Here is a 20,693-nt window from a genome sequence, read left to right on the forward strand (position 1 = left end):
CGTTGTGCTGTTCCGTATCTGCTGGCATCGTTGGTCCACCATTACGCATGGCTGAAGCTGAACCTGAATCCCAACCACCCGTTATTGTTGTCCCATGCTTGGACCAGTGGAATTTTGCCTCAACTGTTCCCACAGGTTCTCACTGGCGTCCTCGAAAACACAACGTCACGAATGGTGGCAACTGGGATACCTCCGCATGTTCCTCTGTCAATCCAACTGCAGTCGGTAAAGTCTGCGGTCGAAAATATTGGAACGTCAATTCAAAAAAAATTAGAATTGTTACCTGACCAAATTAGCACTGCGATTCAAAATCAATGCCGAAGCTCTCGCGACGAACCAGTTACAATGGAAATCCTCAACAACTCCTTACATAAATTTGGAGACAATATTATCAAGCGAATTGAGTCCATTACAACTTTACGGTCGCCGAATATGCACGAAAACACTCCCAACGTACCCTCGGCAACTCCAAGTCCCCTCAACTATTGGTGGGTCAACCAGCGTCAATTTGCAACGTCGAAATTGCACTGCCCCAAGGGCAAACTGTACGATTTGTAGAATCTATGGTGAGATGGGAGTGAGATGGACCTCATCCCACCATTGAGAACGTGTGCCTCGAAGGACTTCGGCACCCGAGCAGACCAAGCAAAGGTTTCCAAAGCCAAGAAGGTCGTTTTGGCACTGCTACCATGCTCGAACGTGTTAAACCAACAAGTCGTGTCGATGGACGTACCTGCTCGTATCGTGTTGTTTCAAGGATGCCTCGCTGCGTTGTGTCAGCGCCACCTTGCGCTGTCGGACCAAGCAGCTGTGGCCAAGAGGCGGGTGTCCGAGATGAGCTACCATTCGATGTACGATATAATTAACAAGTGATAGTGTTCTTTTCATTATGTACCTTGCCTTGGTGTTCGTTCCTTGTATCCCTGTTGCTTGTGTCGGTGCCCACTTATCTGCTTGAGCGCTGATGCGAAAGTTGGATACTGACATTATTTATACATTGTGCCGATTATCAGTTTATACAGTTTGTTTCGTGGTTTGTTTCGTAAAGGGGCAAATATAGGACAGTACTGTACTCACTCTTCACCTTTGAATTAATGTGTGACATAGTATACAGTATTCGATTGACACTGGATGGTTTTTACACATACAGACATCAGTACAAAAAAAATCGATCGTCGTCAACACAAAAATCGATCAAATTTTGGTTAACAGGTTAACCAAAGTCGAAATAAATCCCGTAATAGTTTTGTGTTTCTCCCTATTGCAAGAAAGCCTCGACACAGCAAGCCCCACACATGATACCACACCCAATCGAATCAAATCACTTTAATCGGTTCCTAACTATAGCGATGGAGCTGTCGTCAATCGTTCGTTTGCTTGTGATTATTCCACTTGATGGCCATTTCCGATTTCACGAACATGCGCGGAGGTTTCACGGGGCTCGTAGCTTATATGATGATCGGGAGTGTCGTGGTGGTGATGGCCACGTGTCCTGTGGCGAGCCCAAAGAATTCCAACTGCTGGTGAGACGACAAGATGAAGACGACCAAGGTCGTGGGCATGTGCGACGGCACCCGAGCCCAGCACTTCCACCAGAGTGCCCACAACGCCAAGAACAACGGGGCCCGCCACTACCTATGCTGCGATAAGGCGAGAGTCAAGTCGTACTGCATGACCATCTCCCAGGCTCAAGCGTGCGGGTGGGAGCAAGGGATTGCATTCTACTAGCTCCCTCACGACAACCAAATGGAGTTGCAGAATATAATAGTATTACATCAATATTAGTACATACTTCGAAGTATATTGTATATATTGTACTAGTATACTACGTAGTACCCATTTTGGTCCTATTAATAGGGGAGTTAATAGTTCGAGCTTATCCTTTTGACTTGCAGGATTCCGGATGTATCCGGATACCGTGGCCGTTGACAAGATTCAAAAAATCTTTGCAGGCATATCCACCCTGGCGGGTCCATCACGGCGATGCCAGTCCATGCAAAGACACGACACCTCATGTACAAACGAAGGAAGAAGCGATCGAATGCCATAGGAAGCAGAAGCCTCACGAATCCGTCGATGCCGCCGACGACACATAATCACCATCATCACCCATCGCTTCCAACCACGTCGCCAATGCCCGCCGAAGTCGACGAGACGAGACATGCAAGAAACCCCATGCTTCATACTCGCAAGGCCCCCCAAGACCCGCATGTCGACCCGCGATGCGACACATCCACCTCCTGCGACTCCTCGTAGCATGGCGTCGCTGTCTGTAGGAGGACGCCTGGAGCTCATCATGCCTGTTATCCCAATACTTCCCGATAATCACGACAATCCGTAGTCACCCCGTTAGTTGCATTAGTGGGTCATCAAGAAACGCACCTTAGTCTCCCTTGTACGGCGCCACACCTCGACGTGACAGCAAACGTCCCATGGATGTGCGGCTACTACTGCATAACCAACCTTGGACGCTCCACTCGTTGATATCATATTAGTTGAGTACTACCAAACAACTCCACCACACACCTACTAGTAGGTACTTTGACGACATTAGGTAGTACCTAATGGCACCACAAGGACGCCACGCTCAGTAAAGAAGTACTAATATGTACTACGTAGTACTACGTACTACATCACGCCGGAGCTCTGATTGGTTGAATATACTTGCCAATCAAATCCACTCAAAAATGGATTAGCCAATAGCGTCGATTCGTGATTCGATTGAAATGAAATTCATATCGAATCCCCAATATTAATATTAATGTAAGTTATTACTACATTAATATTTTTCAAAGCCAGTACATATGATATCACGTCGTCATGATCTACGTTATCGACCATCACAATAAGTACGTCATTCTAATGCCATACAATTACATGTCGTCTGTGTAATCGCCTTTCGATGAAGTACTAGCAGCAGCAGCAGCAGTAGGTACCTGCAGCAGCAGCAGCTTGTGGTGGTACAGTTTCGCAAACACTTCGAAATAATACGATGCGCCGTTGTGCACCGCGGCCACAAAGATGAGCTGAATGTACATGCAGTGCAGGAAATGCGATGTAAACAGGAGTGGCGTCGGGGCAAACGTCACCACGGTGTAGACTAGCTGGGCGGCCACAAAGATCGCCTTGGTCTTGGTCGTACGAGGGTCGTAAGCTTCCGTGGGCCCCATGATGCCACCATATCGACACAACCCAAGAACAAGTAGACTGAATCCGTTCTTTCGATCCGTGGTGAGCCATCTTAGTGACGTGAGGAGGTCCGGGCGGGCGTCGAGCGCGGCGCGGTCCACGACTTCAGTCTTGACGAAGTACAGCACTTGCCAAATTAGGTACCCAATGATAGCGTATGCAAAGTCCACTCTATCTAACGAGTCTTGGGGATGCGAGGGAGGGAGAAAGTAGTTCACGGAAGGCGGAGGATGGAGAAGCATGGAGGATGACGAGCAGCCGTGCCAGTGCACGCAGTAGTAGAGCAAGCACGGCATGATGTGGATGAACACACCACTCATGCGATCGATGTCGTGGAACACGAGAGAGTTGCGCCAGAGAACCACGGCCCACACGAGCGGGCCGTTGGCGTAGATGAACAGCACGCGGAAGAGGCGGCGGTCGTCCGACGGCGCCAGAGTGACGTGGACGATCGACAAGAACGTCACAAAGTAGCAAAAGTCGAGCAGAAAGTACTGCCACCCCACGCGCTTGAAGTACATGATACGAAGCGCTACCACCACCGGCGTGCAAACCAGGTACCACATCCAAAACTGCGTAGGCTGCGCCACCACAAAGTAATGCGTGAGCATCACCCCCAACACCCCCATCGTGAACTGCGTCTTGTCCAGAAACTTGACGTAGTATGGATCCTTGATCGCCTGGTCCTCGAGGCCCCAGATGATCTTGTCGAGAAAGTGCTTGACGTGGTGGATCTTGACCTTCTCCTTCAACGCCGCATGTGCACTGGGCTTTGTGGCCGGTGGAGGGTGGGCTATAGACATGTTCGATGCGTTGTCCGTCGCTCCTCCTTTTTTGGCGCCGACGTTGCCGCCTATCGCCCCTCCCGCCATCTCGTCAAGTTGCGATGTACGCCCATCTCGTCGAAACCTATTTTTACCCTGTGAATCTTTTTATATTGCTGATAACATTAAATTTGAATAAAACAAACATACATGATAGGTGATTTGTATGGGCAATAAACATGGTTCAAATAAAATCGTACAACATGATTATAACCAATCAAATAGTGACAAAGTCCCTCGAACGATTCGGATTGGTCCATAGGTTTTCAGAAAAAAATCTTTGGGAGGTGTATAATTTAATTTAAAACGACCTTGTAGTTTGTATGGAACATAGATTTGGTCAATTAAATACATGCCCTTCTCAAATGCACAACACTGTGACAGAGGTGCAAGGGATCGAGGAAGCATGCCACGGCGTCGCGGCATCTTGCGGAGTATCTCTGGATTCGACGCTCCATATTCGATTCCGCAATCCACCAGACAGGCGGGCTGCATCAAGCACTCACATGGATTCACTGTCTTAATTACCAATCGACACCATAGTTGCCAGCCTTGCCCATCAAGAGGGTGTTCGCTCCTTTGCTCAACCGCCAGTCCGCACTCGACGTCCACAACATCGCGCCTTGGTAGTCGGCACCAGTTGTTGCGTATGCTGTCAGTTGCGCGGGCGTCGGCGCGTCGCCGTACTCTCCGCACACCCCGCTTCCGGATTTCCCCACACACCCTCCGATCACAAGCTTGTCCTTGCCGACCGTCGGGCCCCACGTCGTCGGCACCGACGACAACACACCGTCCATTTTCGCCTATTCGGTCAGGTATCGTCATCATCATCGTCCATTTCGATTCAAGAAACGTACCGACACCTGGTTGTACAGCATGTTGTTGACTTGATCCACGAGCGGGAGGATCTTAGTGGGAAAGCATCGGCCATACTCGGCGGTCGGGTTGTTGCATCCGTCTTCGAGCGACCCGGGGAACTCGTCCCATGAGATAGGGTACGGTCCTCTGGGAAGCGCGTTCAGCTCCTTGCGCAGCGCCGAGAGGTACCCCACGACCTGTGGCTGTGCGGTCTTGACCCAGTCGCCGCCCGCGTCCAAGTTGCCGCTCTCGTCATCGATGTCGACGCCGCTAAAGTTGAACATTTGCACGAGCGACGCCGCGGTCTTGGCAAACGTGTTCCAGTGATCTTGGGTTTTGAGCATGAGGAACGTCTTGCGCTCTGTGGCGCCGCCGATGCTGATGTAGTTTTGAATGCACATGCTATTATTCCACGTTTGAGATGAGGGGTGGTACATAACATAAAGTAGTGTACTGCAACGCATCCATCCCTCGAACGATAACATAATGTAGTCAGAATTGAAGATATAAAGGCACCGTTACATAACATAAAGTGTCCTGCAGCCGTCCCAAAGGCATCGATGAAATAACATAATGTGCTTCGAAAGATGCAAAGTTAACATAATGTAGTCAGAATCAAGAAAGATGCAAAGTTAACATAATGTAGTCAGAATCAAGAAGGCATGTAAACACAAAGCAGTGCGAATCGTGGGCAACCATCATGTAGATGAAGCCACCATACATGAACTGGACGAAGGTACCATATACTGCATCGTCGTACGTACTTTTGAAACGTGTTGATGCACGCACGCAACGTGGCGTCGTTGCCTTGGAGCGTTTGGCTCACGGCCCCGGTCGTACCATCGATGGTGGCGAATCCCCAGTAGATGTGGGTCACGTACTTGGCGGCCTCGCTCGCGGCAAACTACCCGTGCGTGTCAGTCGAGACGGGAACTTACATGCAAGGAAGGGATGTACAAACCTCTTGGCATCCGTCGGCTTGGGACTCCCAAAACACACTGAACGTGTTGCCGTTCTTGCCGCCTGGACATGTCGTGCACGTCTTGTTGTCTTTGAGGTACTGGTTGCGTGCTAAGCACACTGGCGGTACGGGGACCAGCGTTCCATTTTTGCCTGGAATCAATGCCGGCGGCGACGTCTTGCCACCGGACGAGGAAGACGTCCCGGTTGCAAATATCCCTGTCTTGGTCACAAGCGAGATACCAACACCCAAACCCGTCACGAACATGACTAGACACATGCACACAGGTCATGACGCATCCATAAACGAGCATGGAGGATTGCGATGGACGTACTCAGGAGCGGCAGCGGCCACCAGTGACATCCCATGCTAGCTTCGTGTGGGGTGTTGTGTGTGATGGACAGATTTTGTCGAATGCCGCCCCGTTGAATGAAAAAATGTCGAGCTTTATGAGGATCAGCAAGCGTTTCTCACGACCATGATGAAGAGCATCTGCGCGAAATTAGACTTTGTATTTGTATGTACGTAAGACTCCGAGTCATTTGTATAGTGCGAGACATGCGAATTCACACAATACACTTTAAAAATAAAATGTTAGACTTAAATAGGATACAAACATATAGTTGTTTCTTCGAGTTTATTTAAAATTATCATGCGAAATGCCACGTTGTTTATTACTACTGTAGTACTAATACTTTCGAATACTAGATAAATGTCGTCCCGCCTGAAATGATGTATGTAACGTTAACAATTAACATATTCACGCACCCAGTCTCAGCCGAGGACATGATGGACATTTCGAAAGTGTTAACTTGCCACCCCCAGTCAGCTTACCTATCGCCCTGACTCTTGGCGAAAACTCGCCCAGAGCTTAATGTTAGCTTGGCAATAATGGCCTCTTGAAAATGCCCTTTTTACCAGCAAACGCTGCTTGTCACCCCTACAGATATTTATTTCCGCACAATGGCATTGTCGAGGGGACGCAACTGGATAAAAATGGCGAACTGGACAAAATTTGTGCAGACCATAATGGTAAATGATCCAAAGCCTGGAATGATGTACAATACCTACGAGGCACACCTTGTAGCATCGAGGATCGGAGAACTGAAACCTTGGTAACTATTGTGAGTTCGGCTCGAAATGTCCGAGCGCGGTACATTTGTTGACTTGTTAATGGAATTCGCAAGGTAGCCAGCCACCTTGCTACTACGTTGTACTTTTTAAAAACGTTATCCAATAAGAGTCGATCACTTGTTTCTTGCACACGATTGGCTATAACACTGGGCGTAAGTGGGCGTAGAGGTTACAATTTTGAACGGTTTGGACACTTGAATTTTGTAGAGCTTTGTGATGCTGCTCCGGAGAATTGTGAACTGATGAGTTCACCCCGACTATTTCCAGTGTAGTTCTCCCCTTACAGCTAACATTATGTTGTGCGCTCGGTTGGATTGCAATGTTGTGGTGGCTCTGGTGGGCCAACGCGGTGGAGGAAGAGGTCTTGGTAGCACCCATCGCAAAGGAGGTTCTCGTTTTAGGCGCATGCGCCTCTGGCGCATTGTCCGGTTAAATTGTATCCGGCAATCATCATATTGTATCCGTTAATTTCACTAATTTCGGGATCAAATGTAGGATTATCGAATACTGTATAACGGACATTTAGTTTTTATGGAGTATCATTGTCGAACTTAAACGGCAATTCATCCGGATATCACAGATTATACGGAGGAATGGTTGAATGGTTAGCGCACACTTACATTAGAGCATCTCCACCGCATTCCAGTAAATCGACACACAAATATCCGCATAGTGTTCGGAAAACAACCTCCAGTATTGTAATGGACTGATAATTCAGGATAATTCGCACCACAAAAAGCCCCACTCCAGCCAGTAATTCACCATCATTCGACCAGGCAGCTATCTCCTCAGTGGAAACCCGCGTTAATTTCGATAATGAGGTATGCTTATCACCAGGAATGGCACGCAATGATGCGCAACATGCATGCATATGTTCGAAGTTATCCTTATTACCAGGAATGGTATCAACTGTAGTTTCTCGTGAACTACACCACTTCCCGTTCAAGTTGAAATGAATTTCCAGTCAATGTGAAATGAACACGTTCGAAACACGACGATTTTCAAATCAACATGAATTCTCTAACATTCAACTTGAAACATACTTTGTTTCATATACAGTATATCCTGGTGTATGATTTGGATAAAGGAGGAAGATGGGTGAGGGAGGGTAGACATGATGTTTGAATCACTATTGTACTCTAAAGGGTAGTATAATTCATCACCTTATGGTCACTATACTATAGTTGAAGTAAGTTTAACGTTTCATTTTGAAGTGAACATTTTTCATTTGTGAAATCTTATATAATATTTCTGCATTTCACATTGACTGGAAATTCATTTCAACTTGAACGGGAAGTGGTGTAGTAAACGGAGTGCGGTGATATACTGATATACTACGTAATAGGCATCTGGCTCGGTAAATCCAGTACAAGTCCATCAAATCTGTGTGACTTTTGCTGAAATATTTGCTGGGAGATGCTCTTAAAACAAGATGGACGAGAGCAGCAATGATAACCCCGAGGGAGATCACACAACTGCACCTAGCGGAATGCCCGGTGCTGACGAATCCGGCAACCAACCAGCGACGGTTGGTATACCATCCCAGGCACCAGCATTCTCGGTATCCATCACAGATTCAATGACGCCAACGAGTTCGTAACTTGTGTGCAGGCATGGGCACGTGCCCAAGGCTTCACAGTGTCGCGGACGGGAGAGAACTTTTCGGAGAAACCCCCCACCCTGTTCACGGTGGACGAGGTGCTATCATGTGGCGATCCACCCTTTACTGCACGCACAAGGACCAGGCTTGTAGTGGCCGGTCGACGTGCGCGTGGCATATCAAGTTCAGTTATGACAAGGCCAATCTCAACTTTTCCATCACTTCCATAGGTAAGTCGTCTAAATATAGTGTAACAGCAATCTAACGATGTATTGTATTCTAATCTATGTACAGTAGTCTAATGTATTGTACCTTAGCTCTAATCTATGTACAGTAATCTAATGTATTGTACCTTAACTTCGTATTGTAAATTTAATCAAATCAATATACTTTTGGTTGCACAATTAATTTACATTCAGTAATCTAATTTATGCATTTACGTTCAGGTTTGGGGCATAACAACAGTATCATAGGAATGCATGTAATTGGACGCTGGAGAAGCAATTGGAGCCTGACGAAATCGACCGTGTTGTCGTCCTGGGCCGATTCAACTTGCCCGTCTCCAAAGTCCGGGAAATCATGGATGCGTTGTATCCAGAACGGATGTTTTGTCCCAGATTGCTATCTCGGTTAAAGGACAGAGGCCGGGTCCTACACCTTGGTCCGGAAGTGGACAGCATGGGCCGCTTTTTTGAAATGGGTTATGGTATGAAAGCCACCGGTGGCGTGTTCCACGTCAACCTAACGACAACATTGCAGTTTAAAAGTGTCGACATGCAGGTATCATATATTTTTCATGTGACTATTTTTCATGCATAATTATACTAATTCTTCCTCAATATAGCAACCTGGAATGATCAAGTATGCAACGTCGTACTCCGACTTTGTACTGTGCGATGGGACACACAATGTGTCGATGTACGTCCTGAAGTTGATGCCATTAACTGTTGTCGACTGCCTTGATCGAAATGTACTCTGCGGGGTGGCACTCCTCAAAGTATTGACGCGGTAGGAACGGGTTTTTTGCACCGTCCCATTCAATGGCTTGGGAATGGGCATCGTTTCTGTGCTTGATAAGGTGCTTAATGATGTTGTCTTTGCGATAATTGACATTCGACTGCCCGCAGAGCATGCATGTCCGTGTCTCATGGGTTGCAATCCCGCTTACGCTTGGCATCCTTCATCCCCGCTGCCACATGATTGAGGAATTCTGCTTTGCCTAGTTTTGATATTTGTAATTCCCCAAATAGTCCCGAAATTAGAAATTGGGTTTATTGCCGGATAAAATTTAACCGGACAATGCGCCAGAGGCGCATGCGCCTAAAACGAGAACCCCATCGCATAGTGCTAAAGCCGCTACTTCAGCACTTGCAATGGGTGCAATCAAGACGTCTTGCGCCACCGCCCGCGCAACCACGTGATCACACCGGCAGGGAGATGCACGGTACCGACACGGGCTGGATGGTGGAATGAGGGATGACCAAATTTCATTGGGTTAGTAGGCAAGTGGTGAAATTAGACCTGTTAGAATTGACCGAGTCCTGAATACCACATCACATGATCTTGCTCTCATACACAGCCTACACAAAATTTTCAAGGCTCCTTGCATCAACCGCCATCACAGGAATAGAATATATCGCAACAGGGCGTGATGAATCTACGCAGCGACTTTGGAAACGGATCAAATCTCATAATTTCTATAAACAAATATTTATGAAGTATTGAAGGCTGTTCAAAAATTCAAATACTAGTAAAGTACTTAGGACGACTTACACGAAATTTCGTTTGAAAGATGAAGCTGCGAATAACTCTGGCCAACAAGCATGACTTGTACCAAGAACATGTGCGCAATCCAAGCAAGTCGTATGCTGAGCTGGCCCAATAGGCCGCGTACCAATTTAAACTAAACTCCGTTCCGACAAAATCGGCCATATGTAAGGCCATGAAGCGGAACGAAACTCAAAGTCAACGAGCCGACAGCAAAGCACGAACATGCCATCGTTCTGTTAAACTACCCGAAGTCGAAGCGCAAACACTGGCGTGGGTTCTCTGCTGCGAGGAACTGGACCTCTGCGTCACCGGGAAACAATGGCAATCTCACAACAACTGGCTGTGTCGGCATCGCGTCAAAATCCTACTGGAAGGGTTGGCTGCACAAATTTCAACGAAAGCGTGGACTCACCAGCAAAATCTAACATGGCGAAGCTGCTTCCATGCCGCTTGTGGCGCTTCCACGCCGCTTGAGGCTGTTTCTGTGGGCCGCCAACAGATACTACAAGAAACAAGTGGTTACAATCCCCAGGACATATACAACATGGACACAGAGACATCGTTCTTCAACTGCTTGGCTCCACATCGCTCCATCACACGCAACCGAGTGCCTGGCACAGAGAAGTAAAAAAAGCGCATCACAATGGCTCTTACGACAAACGCGGCAGGCACGGATACCGTTGATCCGCTGTTCATCGGGTCTGCAATCCGCCCTCGTTGCTTTGGCGATCGGAGTGGAGAGCAGCTTAGGTTTGACTACCATGCCAGTAAGAAGGCATGGATGAACGGCGAAATCTTCAATTCGTACCTGGAATCGCTGAACGAGCGCATGGTGGAGGAGGACTGCAAGGTCCTCATGCTTGTCGACAATGCACCATGCCACAAACTGGACGAAGACACTGCGCTGTCGAACGTAAATGTCAAAATGCTGCCAAGAATACAACTGCGTACCTGCAGCCGCAAGATGCGGGAATCATTGCACATTCAAGGCGCACGTGAAGCAGCGGCAGCTCCAGAATGCATTGGAGCATATAGACATGGTGATGGCACTCAAGAAGAGCTCGAGTTCGCTTTGAACGAAGTTTATCAAGGGCGACGTTGCCCGCGATACTGGCATCTCCTACGAAACCATCATGCGAAAGGTTTGCCTGCTCAAGGCAGGCAAGGACCTCATGCCAAAGCGGCGTGGTCCCAAGCCACTGTTTCCGGACTCGTTCGAGCAAGACATGGCCGCCTGGATCTCAGCCATGCAGCAAGAAGTCATGCCAGCCACGAGGTTCGTTATACTGCTCAAGGCCAACAAGCTACTCCGACGCCTCGACCCGCTTCGAACGGTTACCGGAAGTTGGTACCGTCGATTCATGAATCGCCACCCCGAGCTGACCACGCGTCTTGCGCAAGTGATTTCCAATGCTAGAAATAGCGTTGATGAGGTTGGCTTAAAAAGGCTTTTCGACTCGATGGAAGAAGCTATTCGCGTGCATGGACTTACCGCCGAGCGTATATTCAACATGGATGAGACATCGTTTGCCTCGCGACACAAGCCAAAGGACGTTGTGGCTCTGAAGGGTTCGCGCAATGTTTGGGCCAAGACTATGACTGCTAGCTTCCACCTTTCTATTGTGGCGTGTGGTAATGCTTTGGGTCAACTTATTCCTCCACTTTTTTTGCTACCTGGTGAATCTCTTGATAAAGATTTGGGTTTGAATTGCAATGTACCAGGAGCTACAGTTTCGACAACTCCTAAGGGTTTCATGAATGAGGATTTGTTTGAAGTTTGGTTGAAATATTTTTCATCTATTGTTGATGATAATATTCCTCGTCCAATTTGCCTAGTTTTTGATGGTTTGTCTTCACACTATTCTACAGCAATTGTTGAATTATGTGAAACTTTGGAAATCATTTTGCTTTGCTTGCCTTCAAATGCAACATATTTGTTTCAACCATTTGATGTTGCAGTATTTGGCCCATTCAAAAATGCGATTCGTCGAGCCATTTTTGACGCCATGATTAACGACGGTATAAATATGAATCAATTTAACATAATCATCACATTTTTGAAATTAATTTATGACGTTATACTATGTAGAGTTCGGAGACATGCACTCCATATCCAAAGCTGCAGCAATTTCAATCGCTTCAAACGCGTGGACTAACCATGTCTTGCCAACAAATCTGGTCAGCGGATTTCGAACGTCTGGGCTGTTCCCTGTGTCATTGGAACAAATGATGACACGCTTTGAAAGGTTCAAAGAAGGCGGCGTACCTGAAACGCATATTCACGCGGAGTGGCTGGAGCGCCGCGTTGAGCTTCGGCGTGAACTGCTTTGCTTATCTGCAGCAGCAAAAAAACGTGTTGGTCGCAAGCGCATTGACGTCGCCGGGCGCATTCTTACCCTAGAACTCATGCACGAAATTGATCAAACGAAGAAAGAACGGGATGCAGCGGCTAAGAAGACAAAGGAGATGCGTGCAATCCGAGCCAAAAAGAAAAAGAAAAATGAAATTACCTCGATCGGCGCTGACGAGCAAGGCCTTGATGATGTGGACGGTAACGAAAACAATGTCGGCGACGACAACGAAGACGGCGACAACAACGAAGACGCAGAGCTGGCTGAATTCGTTTGCCTAGAGGAAGTAGTGGTTTAGTTCTTGATAATGAAATCATCATTCTCCTCTTACACTCTTGGCTGTGGGTGGTGTTCGTTGTGCCAAAGCGCAGTGCCAAATTGAAAATGGTCTCCAAAGATTTCAAAGGACTCAGGAAACGTATAACCTGTTAGAATAAATAACTTCCCTACCGAAATTGAATTACCCTAATCGCAGAATTTCGATGCAAAACGTAATACAAAATGCAAGGTTAAATTATACGACTTAAATTGGCACTCAGACCAAATGCAAGCGTGCTTACAAAATTGCATTTATGCACCTCTAAATGACCTTAATACATCATGCCTCTGTTTCGATTAGGTTGTGGAGTGATTTCTCTACACGGGGAACGCTTTAGAATTTTCATCCAATGCCTCAGACACGAGATAGGGCCATTTTACCAAAGCAAAAAATGTGGTATGTCATAAATTGGCACTTTGCGTTAAACAAATGGTCGTGAGTGTTCTTGTGATAATTTATACTCCGAAGTACTTCTTTAAGTGAATATACTCTCAGAATTTTGCACAGTCTGGCGTTTCCAAAGTGACCCTTCTTGACACTTTGGCCGTTCTTGCTTTGGCCATTTTTTGCCGAGGTTCGGTCACTTTACGGATAATATCCAGTCATCCGGAATTATCCGGTGTTCTTTCTCTGTAGAACCCGGACTGTTTATGCCCAATCATAGGTCAGTTAAACAGTCCGTTAATGATCACTTTTGGTTTTGTCATCGACCACACAAGTGTTCTTCGTCGTCGTTCCTCCTCAGCGCTACCCCCTGCATCGTCCCTCTTGACAGGTTATGAGCCTCCTCCCTTCCTCTGTGCAGCCCTTCGCAGGCACCCCACTTGACCTCCGGCCTCTGGCCTACACGCTCTGGAAAACGGACTTCGTGTCCCAAGCCACGTCCCGCGACCTTGCAAAGTTCTACTCCACGCAGGACTCTATCGGCGACCGATCGCGATGCGCGTCTCGCTGAGATCAAGGCGCACACGACCGCCATCCAACGTAAGGTCATTGCCCGTGAGGTGACCAAGAAACTAGCGAATCAACGCTCTGCGGCGCACACCTTTTTGGTCTCAGCCATTTCTACCAACCTCCGGCGCCTCTATCAGGCCACTACGTGTCCATTGGAGCTCTTTGAGCGCATTAAAACACGTTTCGAGTCGAACCCCATGGACAACAACCCCACGGTCATTGCCAGCTATCTGCGCACTCTCAAGTTCACCGATGAGAGTTGTATCGACACTCTATCCGTGGAGCTTATTGACCTTGTCAAACGCTACCGGATGTCTATGACGCCGCCGTCGTTTAATCCTCTGGATCCATCGGCAATCTCGTCCATTGATTACCGCGACCTTATTTGAAACTACTACACCTGTGTGCGATGTCCGACACCATTATTGGTGACAAGGAATTGTGGGAAGTCGTGACGAACTCAGTGGCCACTGCGCGCGCCGCCAACCAGTCTGTTGTCGTTGCTGACGTTTGGGCCTCTCTTCGGCGTATTATTACGAACCGCCTGCAACGAGCTTCTGCTCTGTGTGACAACGGTTCCGTCGCTATCTTTGAAACGCAAACCCAGCTTGCAGCTGTCACGCATGCCGTTGCGGCCCCTGCGCCACAAGCAATTGCGCAAGCCGATGGCTCAGTTCATGTTATGAACGCTTTCACTATCCCGAGCTATGCTCACCGTGATTGTATCAATCACCCCGGCAAGTCCTGCTTCTACTGCGTACCAATCACACGCTTCCTGCGTATCCCACCCTCAAGTCGGACTATGCCCGCAAAAGCACACCATGCGTCCTGGCTTTGATCGTACTGTCTTTGACAAGCATGGTTCTGCCTCTCAAAAGAAAAGAAAACGCGACTATGTTGCTCCGACACGTCCTATCCAACGTCCTCGTGACGACCGCGATGATCGCGATGGGCCTAGTGACAACCAGGGCTCTAATAGCCACCATGGATGGGGACCAAGTTCCTCTAGTGGTCCTGGAAATGGCGGGTGGAACAACAATTGTGGTAACAGCCGTGATAAAAATCGCTACCGCGATCGCAGCCGTGATCAACAACTCGACCAAGGCTACGGCCGCACTCATCGTGGGAGTCTTTATGACCAGGCTGGCACTGCTGCTCGTGCAGCCACTCGTCCATTTATCCATGAAGGCAATCGCCTCAATGGCTTTGCCGACACCCACATTTATCCAACCACTTTGTGCCTCCCTCCACTCTCAACCGGGTCCTCCAGCGCCCCAACCCACCATCGGTTCTACCAAAGGTGTTCCAACCGGGCTCTGCCCCACTCTGCGATATTTTTTCATCACCGCCCCATGAACCTCCGCTTATTGCAGCTTCTACCCTCGCATCCATCACTGATGCACCGGGCAAGCTCCCCGACCACTACCCATATCCTGTGGATGCCGGCGATTTAGACTTGGCTGAAGTCCCTTCTGCCGAGGTACTTATTACCGAGCGTGCCCCTCTACCCACCACCACCATTGTTCCAAATTCCCACGAACCCAACCAAAGTGGATCTTCCACTATTCCCACCCAGTGCCTTCTCGGCCACACGCAGTGATATTATCACACCGGCGTCGGAAACACCGATAAAGGTGGTTCTCCAATTGCCCCCAAGATGTGTGGACGGTGTCCGTCCCCATCCCCCATTCCAAGTTGTTGGTGGACAAGGCATTTTCGCCCTTCATGCGGACCTACTCTATGATATTCGTCCATGCGCTCTGCGCCTCATCTTTGGTCAACATTGCCCTGAACTACAGTTCAACTTGTTATCGGTTCGCCAAGCGACCGATGAAGGCACCTCAGTCCGTTTTACGGCTCGCGACATGTGCGAAATTACCACCACTCTTGGTGATGTGCTTCGTGCACCTAACAATGCCATGGGTATATACTCCTTTCCCTGCCAGCCCAAATGCGAGTCCTCAACCGATCCGCACCGTGGCGAGTATATCCACCCGGGCCAAATGGCCATGCTTACTGGCATGATGGCCACCTTTGAGACCGTTTTGCGGAAATTCTCCTCGACCTACAGTGGATTTTCCACTTTTAACGATCAATTGCACATGTTTGCATATTCGTCTGTGTTGCGCTATGCGCCAATCATTCAACGACCATATATGATCTCCAAGCCAACACCGTTCTACCCAATTACTCCAGACTCTGTCTCGATGAGTGTAGCCCAGGCTATGATTGGGTCACACACTCCTACACCTGTCTATGACACCACTACTGTTCCAACCGACTGCCTTATTAGCCTCGTGGCTGACTTCAAGCTCTCTGCAGCTAGCCTTGCACGCCTCTGGTACCGCCGTCACGACCATCCAGGCGTTGATACCTTCAACCAAATGACAAAGACAAACCTCGAGCTTATGCTCTTCAAGGCCAAGCACCTTCGTGGTCAATTATGTGAGACTGTGCTTATGCCAAGTCCAAACGCAGTCCTTTTGACTCATGCGGTCTCCCGCGCAACCTCCTACCTAGCCCTAGTACACTATGATGTTTGGGGTCCAAGCTCGATTTTGTCGGCGGGTGGCGCTGCCTACTTTGTCGTATTTATCGACGACTACTCCCGCTTTATGTGGACCTACCCCATGCGTTTTCGCAAAGATCTCTATGAGACCTACGAATTATTTCGTACGGACGCCATGTCCATTTTTAAACATGATGTTAGTGAGCTGCGCCACTCATCACCCATGTACATCGGCACCCTTCAAAGCGACAACGCGAAAGAGTACGAGAAACTCGGGTGCATTATTAAGCCCAAGTACAACACTCGGGTGGCATTCTCCAACGCCTACTCCCCTCAACAAAACGCTGTTGCCGAACGCCGTATCGGTATTGTTGTCCAAAAGATGCGAGCTATGCTCATTGAAGGGGCTCTGCCCAAGTTTCTATGGGCTCTTGCCCTTGATTATGCCTCGTGGCTTATCAACATCTCTCCTTCGGCATCCAACAAAGGTGTTTCACCCTACCACGTCGACTTTAGACGACACCCATCTTTGGGTCACATCAAAACCTTTGGTTGCACCGCGTTTGTGCACATTCAACGTGCTGCGCAATCCTCCAAGCTCGATCCCCGTGCCGTCAAGGCCATGTTTGTGGGTCTCCACATGATCGAAAGGGTTATACCCTCATGCATTTGCACTCTTATTTATTAATTTATTCTGGTGACGTCACCTTCTGGGAGTCCGAATTCCCAGCCATCAACTCTGTTGTTGCTGCTGCGGCGTATCGCCAAAAATCTACCACCGACCCCAACTTTATTCCAACCTTGGAACCCAACGCACCATTGCCGCCGTACACTCCATCATTACCAACAGGCCTAGTGCCTTCCTCTATGACAAGCATTTGGCTTCATCGCCACCTGTTCTTTCTACAGAACCCCCGTCGTCTCGACCCATTACAGCACTTTCTGTGCAACTACCCAAACGAATTCAAGATGTCTTTTCGGCATTTTCGTTGACCAGTCCGGTCTTTGACCCAACTGCTACTCCTTTACGACGATCCTATGGTCGCAACCAGTCTGCCTTCTCGGCCCATCCATCAACAGCCTTGTCGGCTAAGCCATCAATGGCCAAAACAACACTTGACTTTATTAGTCATTATTCTCGTTGTCTCCTCGTGGACACAACTCCTTTGGAGTCACTTGACACCTACCACAACTACATGCACCATGCACTCGTGCTTACGCCGCCAAGTGTCATGCTACCTGTGAGCTCTGCTCCTACTTTGGCTCCTATGGAACCATTGTTCGCTATGCTTTGCTTGCCGACCGTGCCAACAACAACGACCCCAAAGACTGGCGTGATGTCATGTCCCGTCCCGACCGCGACAAATGGCTTGTAGCCGCCAAGTCCGAATACGAGTCTTTACTCTCTAACGGCACTTATGTGCTCGTCAAACGTCGTCATGATGAAACGTTCTACCGTATCGCTGGGTCTTTCGACTCGAAGCCGATGGCACTTACAAGGCCCGACTTGTTGTCAAAGGGTTGATGCAACAAAAAGACATCGAGTACACGGACATTTTTGCTCCTGTTGTTCTACTTGAAGTCCTACGCTTCCTATTTGCCTTAGTGGCCATCCATGATTTGGAATGCGAACAAATGGACGTCAAAACCGCCTTTCTAAATGGCAAAATCGACTGCGTTATACGCATGGAGCAGCCTCCTGGCTCACTCATTGATCCTGCCTCTAGGCGCGACTATGTCTGCCTCCTTCAAAAGAGTCTTTATGGACTCAATCAAGCTCCTCACCTATCGCACTGGACTTTTGTCACTTATATGGCTTCCTTGGGCTTTGCCCGCCTTCACAAAAACCGCTGCGTCTTTCTCAAAGCCCGATATGATGGTTTGACCATCTTTAGTCTCTATGTCGACGATATTTTCATCATTACTCCTACCAAGGCTCTTGCTGCCGCTCTCAAGGAGTCACTATCACTACGCTTCCAGATAAAGGACTTAGGTCCTGTTTGAGATATTCTCGGCTGGGAAATCGTCCGTGACCGTTCCAAACGAACTCTGTTCATCCATCAATCTCGTTGCTGTTCTACAGTACTTGATCGCTTTGACATGTCAACGTCCAAGCCCGTCGCCACTCCTTTTGAGTGCACCACGCCTTTATCCAAGGCTCAGAGTGCTAGTTCACCTGACGACATTGCATTTATGCAAACCAAACCGTATCAGTCAATAGTTGGCAGTATTATGTACTTAGCCATGGGCTCTCGCCCCGACTTAACTTATTCCCTTCAACAACTTTCGCAGTTTGAGTCTTGCCCATTGGCGTGTTGCCAAACGCGTTCTACGCTACCTCCAAGGTATCTCCAGTCCTGGACTTATGTTAGGCGGCCAAGACTATGTCTCCAAGCCGTTTCTATCCGCTTATGTGGATGCTAACTATGCCATGTGCCCCGATACTCGACGCTGTGTCAGTGGATTTTTTATCCTATTTTTCAACAGATTTGTTTCATGGCTTTCGAAGAAAGAAGGTATCGTGACTCTGTCAACGACCGAGGCCGAGTTTGTGGCTGTTGCCCTTTGCATTCAAGATTATTTATACGTTCGCCAACTCGCTGCCGAACTACATCACACTAGTGATCAACCGATTTCGGTTCATGAAGACAATCAGTCTGCTATCAGCATCGCCCAAAATACTGAGCATCATATGCGCTCCAAGCATATTGATGTGCGTTTTATGTTTGTTCGCGATCTCGTTGAGAAAAAGGAGTTTATTCTCCATTATTGTCCTACCAAAGAACAACTTGCGGACTTCTTTACGAAGGCGCATCCGGAACCTGCGTTTCGCAGGTTCTTCCTCGCTCTGCGACTCTATGCCCTTGGTGACTGCCTTTGTGGCCGTGTACCCCAGTGACCCTTGCATATGGCATTGTGTTTGCTATATTTTTAAACCTTTATGGTTATTATTGATATTTATCATGCATTATTTGCACCTGCTTTCTAAGCACACACTTTTCATTCACCGCCTTCATTTTCGCCCTCGACCATGTGGCGACTTGTGCACTCTATGTCTGCTCGTACCGTTTTGAAGTCGGCGGTCCCGTCTAGGCCGCGGCGCTGCTCAAGGATCGGCCGTACGAGTGGCGTCATGGTTGTACAAGTTCCTAAATGGTACTCCCACGCCCCTCCATCCATCCTACTTGTACTTCATGGGTTTATACCACTACTCTCTGAGTATTGTACTTTTGCTTCTGGCAATTTTACTTGGGTGTACCCCTAATCTCTGAGTATTACTTTGTACTCTTGCTTTTGGCAATTTTACTTTGGTTTTTACCCGCTACTTTTAGCCACACTTTCTTATTCTTCGTTGCAAATACTAGTACTATGCACTTCATGGTATTTACCATGCTCTTCGAGCACCATTTATCTTTGAGCACCCTTGCATTTATGCATTACCTTAGGCTTTTGCCTTACTCTATGAGTAACCATGCATTTATGTGCCCAACGCTATTTTTGTGTGTGTTCTTGTCCTACCTTCTTCGCCTCTGTTCTCAGGGTGGCTTTTGTAGTGACATACCTTTGGCACGTTTTGGTCTCCGCGAATTTTTCGCTAAGCCCTTTTTGCCTTTGGCATTGCCTCTCTTTGAGAACTTCGTCTCGAAGGCCTTCAGCAATACGTTGCCCAGTGGGGTGGCTGTCAAGAAGGGGCACTTTGGCCGTTCTTGCTTTGGCCATTCTTTGCCGAGGTTCGGTCACTTACGGATAATATCCGGTCATCCAAAATTATCCGGTGTTCTTTCTCTGTAGAACCCGGACTGTTTATGCCCAATCATAGGTCAGCTAAACAGTCCGTTTATGATCACTTTTGGTTTTGTCATCGACCACACAAGTGTTCTTCGTCGTCGTTCCTCCTCAGTGCAACCCCCTGCATCGTCCCTCTTGACACAAAGAAGTGGGAAATCAGTACTACTATAATAGCATTCGGCATCTCGAATCGAACGTGAAACTTTCGACTGTGTTCGAACTTCTACGCGCTTCAATGCTTACAGTACCTTCACAAATCCAAAGTACGCAATAACTTATAAGGTAAGGTGCAAATCATCTACCGGTACGTATAAAGACTACAGATCGGCCATCCTCAGGAGGAGGAGACGTTTTACTATTAAACGCCCAGTTGATTGTAAACCCACGCAATTTTGAGGTTAAAACATTATTAGTAACGTTTTTTACTTGGTAACT

The 20,693-nt window shown here is 48.1% G+C and overlaps 6 protein-coding genes across 7 annotated transcripts; 4 read left to right on the forward strand and 2 right to left on the reverse strand.

Annotated features, from left to right (window-relative positions):
• Positions 1–432: 432 nt before the first annotated feature.
• On the forward strand, positions 433–873 carry H257_11281 (hypothetical protein; the record flags this gene model as incomplete). Its single annotated transcript, XM_009838176.1, has 2 exons — positions 433–545; positions 606–873. The coding sequence occupies 2 exons, from the start codon at positions 433–435 to the stop codon at positions 871–873; spliced, it is 381 nt and encodes a 126-aa protein (XP_009836478.1).
• Positions 874–1,536: 663 nt separating this feature from the next.
• H257_11282 (hypothetical protein) lies at positions 1,537–2,392 on the forward strand (the record flags this gene model as incomplete). The annotated part of the gene is made up of 2 exons (XM_009838177.1): positions 1,537–1,700; positions 1,953–2,392. The coding sequence occupies 2 exons, from the start codon at positions 1,537–1,539 to the stop codon at positions 2,254–2,256; spliced, it is 468 nt and encodes a 155-aa protein (XP_009836479.1). The 3' UTR covers positions 2,257–2,392.
• Positions 2,393–2,745: 353 nt separating this feature from the next.
• H257_11283 (hypothetical protein) lies at positions 2,746–4,094 on the reverse strand. The gene has a single exon (XM_009838178.1). The coding sequence runs from the start codon at positions 4,059–4,061 to the stop codon at positions 2,874–2,876; it is 1,188 nt and encodes a 395-aa protein (XP_009836480.1). The 5' UTR covers positions 4,062–4,094; the 3' UTR covers positions 2,746–2,873.
• Positions 4,095–4,335: 241 nt separating this feature from the next.
• On the reverse strand, positions 4,336–6,253 carry H257_11284. Of its 2 annotated transcripts, XM_009838180.1 has the most exons (5): positions 6,167–6,253; positions 5,833–6,101; positions 5,636–5,775; positions 4,871–5,273; positions 4,336–4,816 (listed from the first exon to the last, which is right to left on the reverse strand). In XM_009838180.1, the coding sequence occupies exons 1-5, from the start codon at positions 6,198–6,200 to the stop codon at positions 4,538–4,540; spliced, it is 1,125 nt and encodes a 374-aa protein (XP_009836482.1). In that variant the 5' UTR covers positions 6,201–6,253; the 3' UTR covers positions 4,336–4,537. The 2 variants fall into 2 exon arrangements, with proteins under 2 accessions (XP_009836482.1, XP_009836481.1); XM_009838179.1 differs by having other exon boundaries at positions 4,336–5,273.
• Positions 6,254–8,398: 2,145 nt separating this feature from the next.
• On the forward strand, positions 8,399–10,964 carry H257_11285 (hypothetical protein; the record flags this gene model as incomplete). The annotated part of the gene is made up of 4 exons (XM_009838181.1): positions 8,399–8,494; positions 8,578–8,664; positions 9,065–9,346; positions 10,506–10,964. The coding sequence occupies 4 exons, from the start codon at positions 8,399–8,401 to the stop codon at positions 10,962–10,964; spliced, it is 924 nt and encodes a 307-aa protein (XP_009836483.1).
• A 15-nt stretch (positions 10,965–10,979) lies between these two features.
• H257_11286 (hypothetical protein) lies at positions 10,980–14,349 on the forward strand (the record flags this gene model as incomplete). Its single annotated transcript, XM_009838182.1, has 5 exons — positions 10,980–11,249; positions 11,326–11,376; positions 11,428–11,905; positions 12,426–12,973; positions 13,822–14,349. 5 exons carry the CDS (start codon positions 10,980–10,982, stop codon positions 14,347–14,349), a joined length of 1,875 nt encoding a protein of 624 aa, XP_009836484.1.
• Between the last annotated feature and the right edge of the window lie 6,344 nt (positions 14,350–20,693).

Source organism: Aphanomyces astaci (assembly GCF_000520075.1).
Source record: "Aphanomyces astaci strain APO3 unplaced genomic scaffold supercont1.33, whole genome shotgun sequence".
NCBI classification, from domain to species: domain Eukaryota; phylum Oomycota; class Saprolegniomycetes; order Saprolegniales; family Verrucalvaceae; genus Aphanomyces; species Aphanomyces astaci.

What these genes read in the sequence shown, in the direction of transcription:
- H257_11283 (XM_009838178.1), bottom strand. Translation starts at nt 4,061, where the DNA reads ATGGCGGGAGGGGCGATAGGCGGCAACGTCGGCGCCAAAAAAGGAGGA.
- H257_11284 (XM_009838180.1), bottom strand. Translation starts at nt 6,200, where the DNA reads ATGGGATGTCACTGGTGGCCGCTGCCGCTCCTGA. An exon ending in GTGGCCGCTGCCGCTCCTGA is followed by an intron (nt 6,102 to 6,166) that starts GTACGTCCATCG and finishes GCATGTGTCTAG; the next exon opens with TCATGTTCGTGACGGGTTTG. An exon ending in TGCATCAACACGTTTCAAAA is followed by an intron (nt 5,274 to 5,635) that starts GTACGTACGACG and finishes GTGGAATAATAG; the next exon opens with CATGTGCATTCAAAACTACA.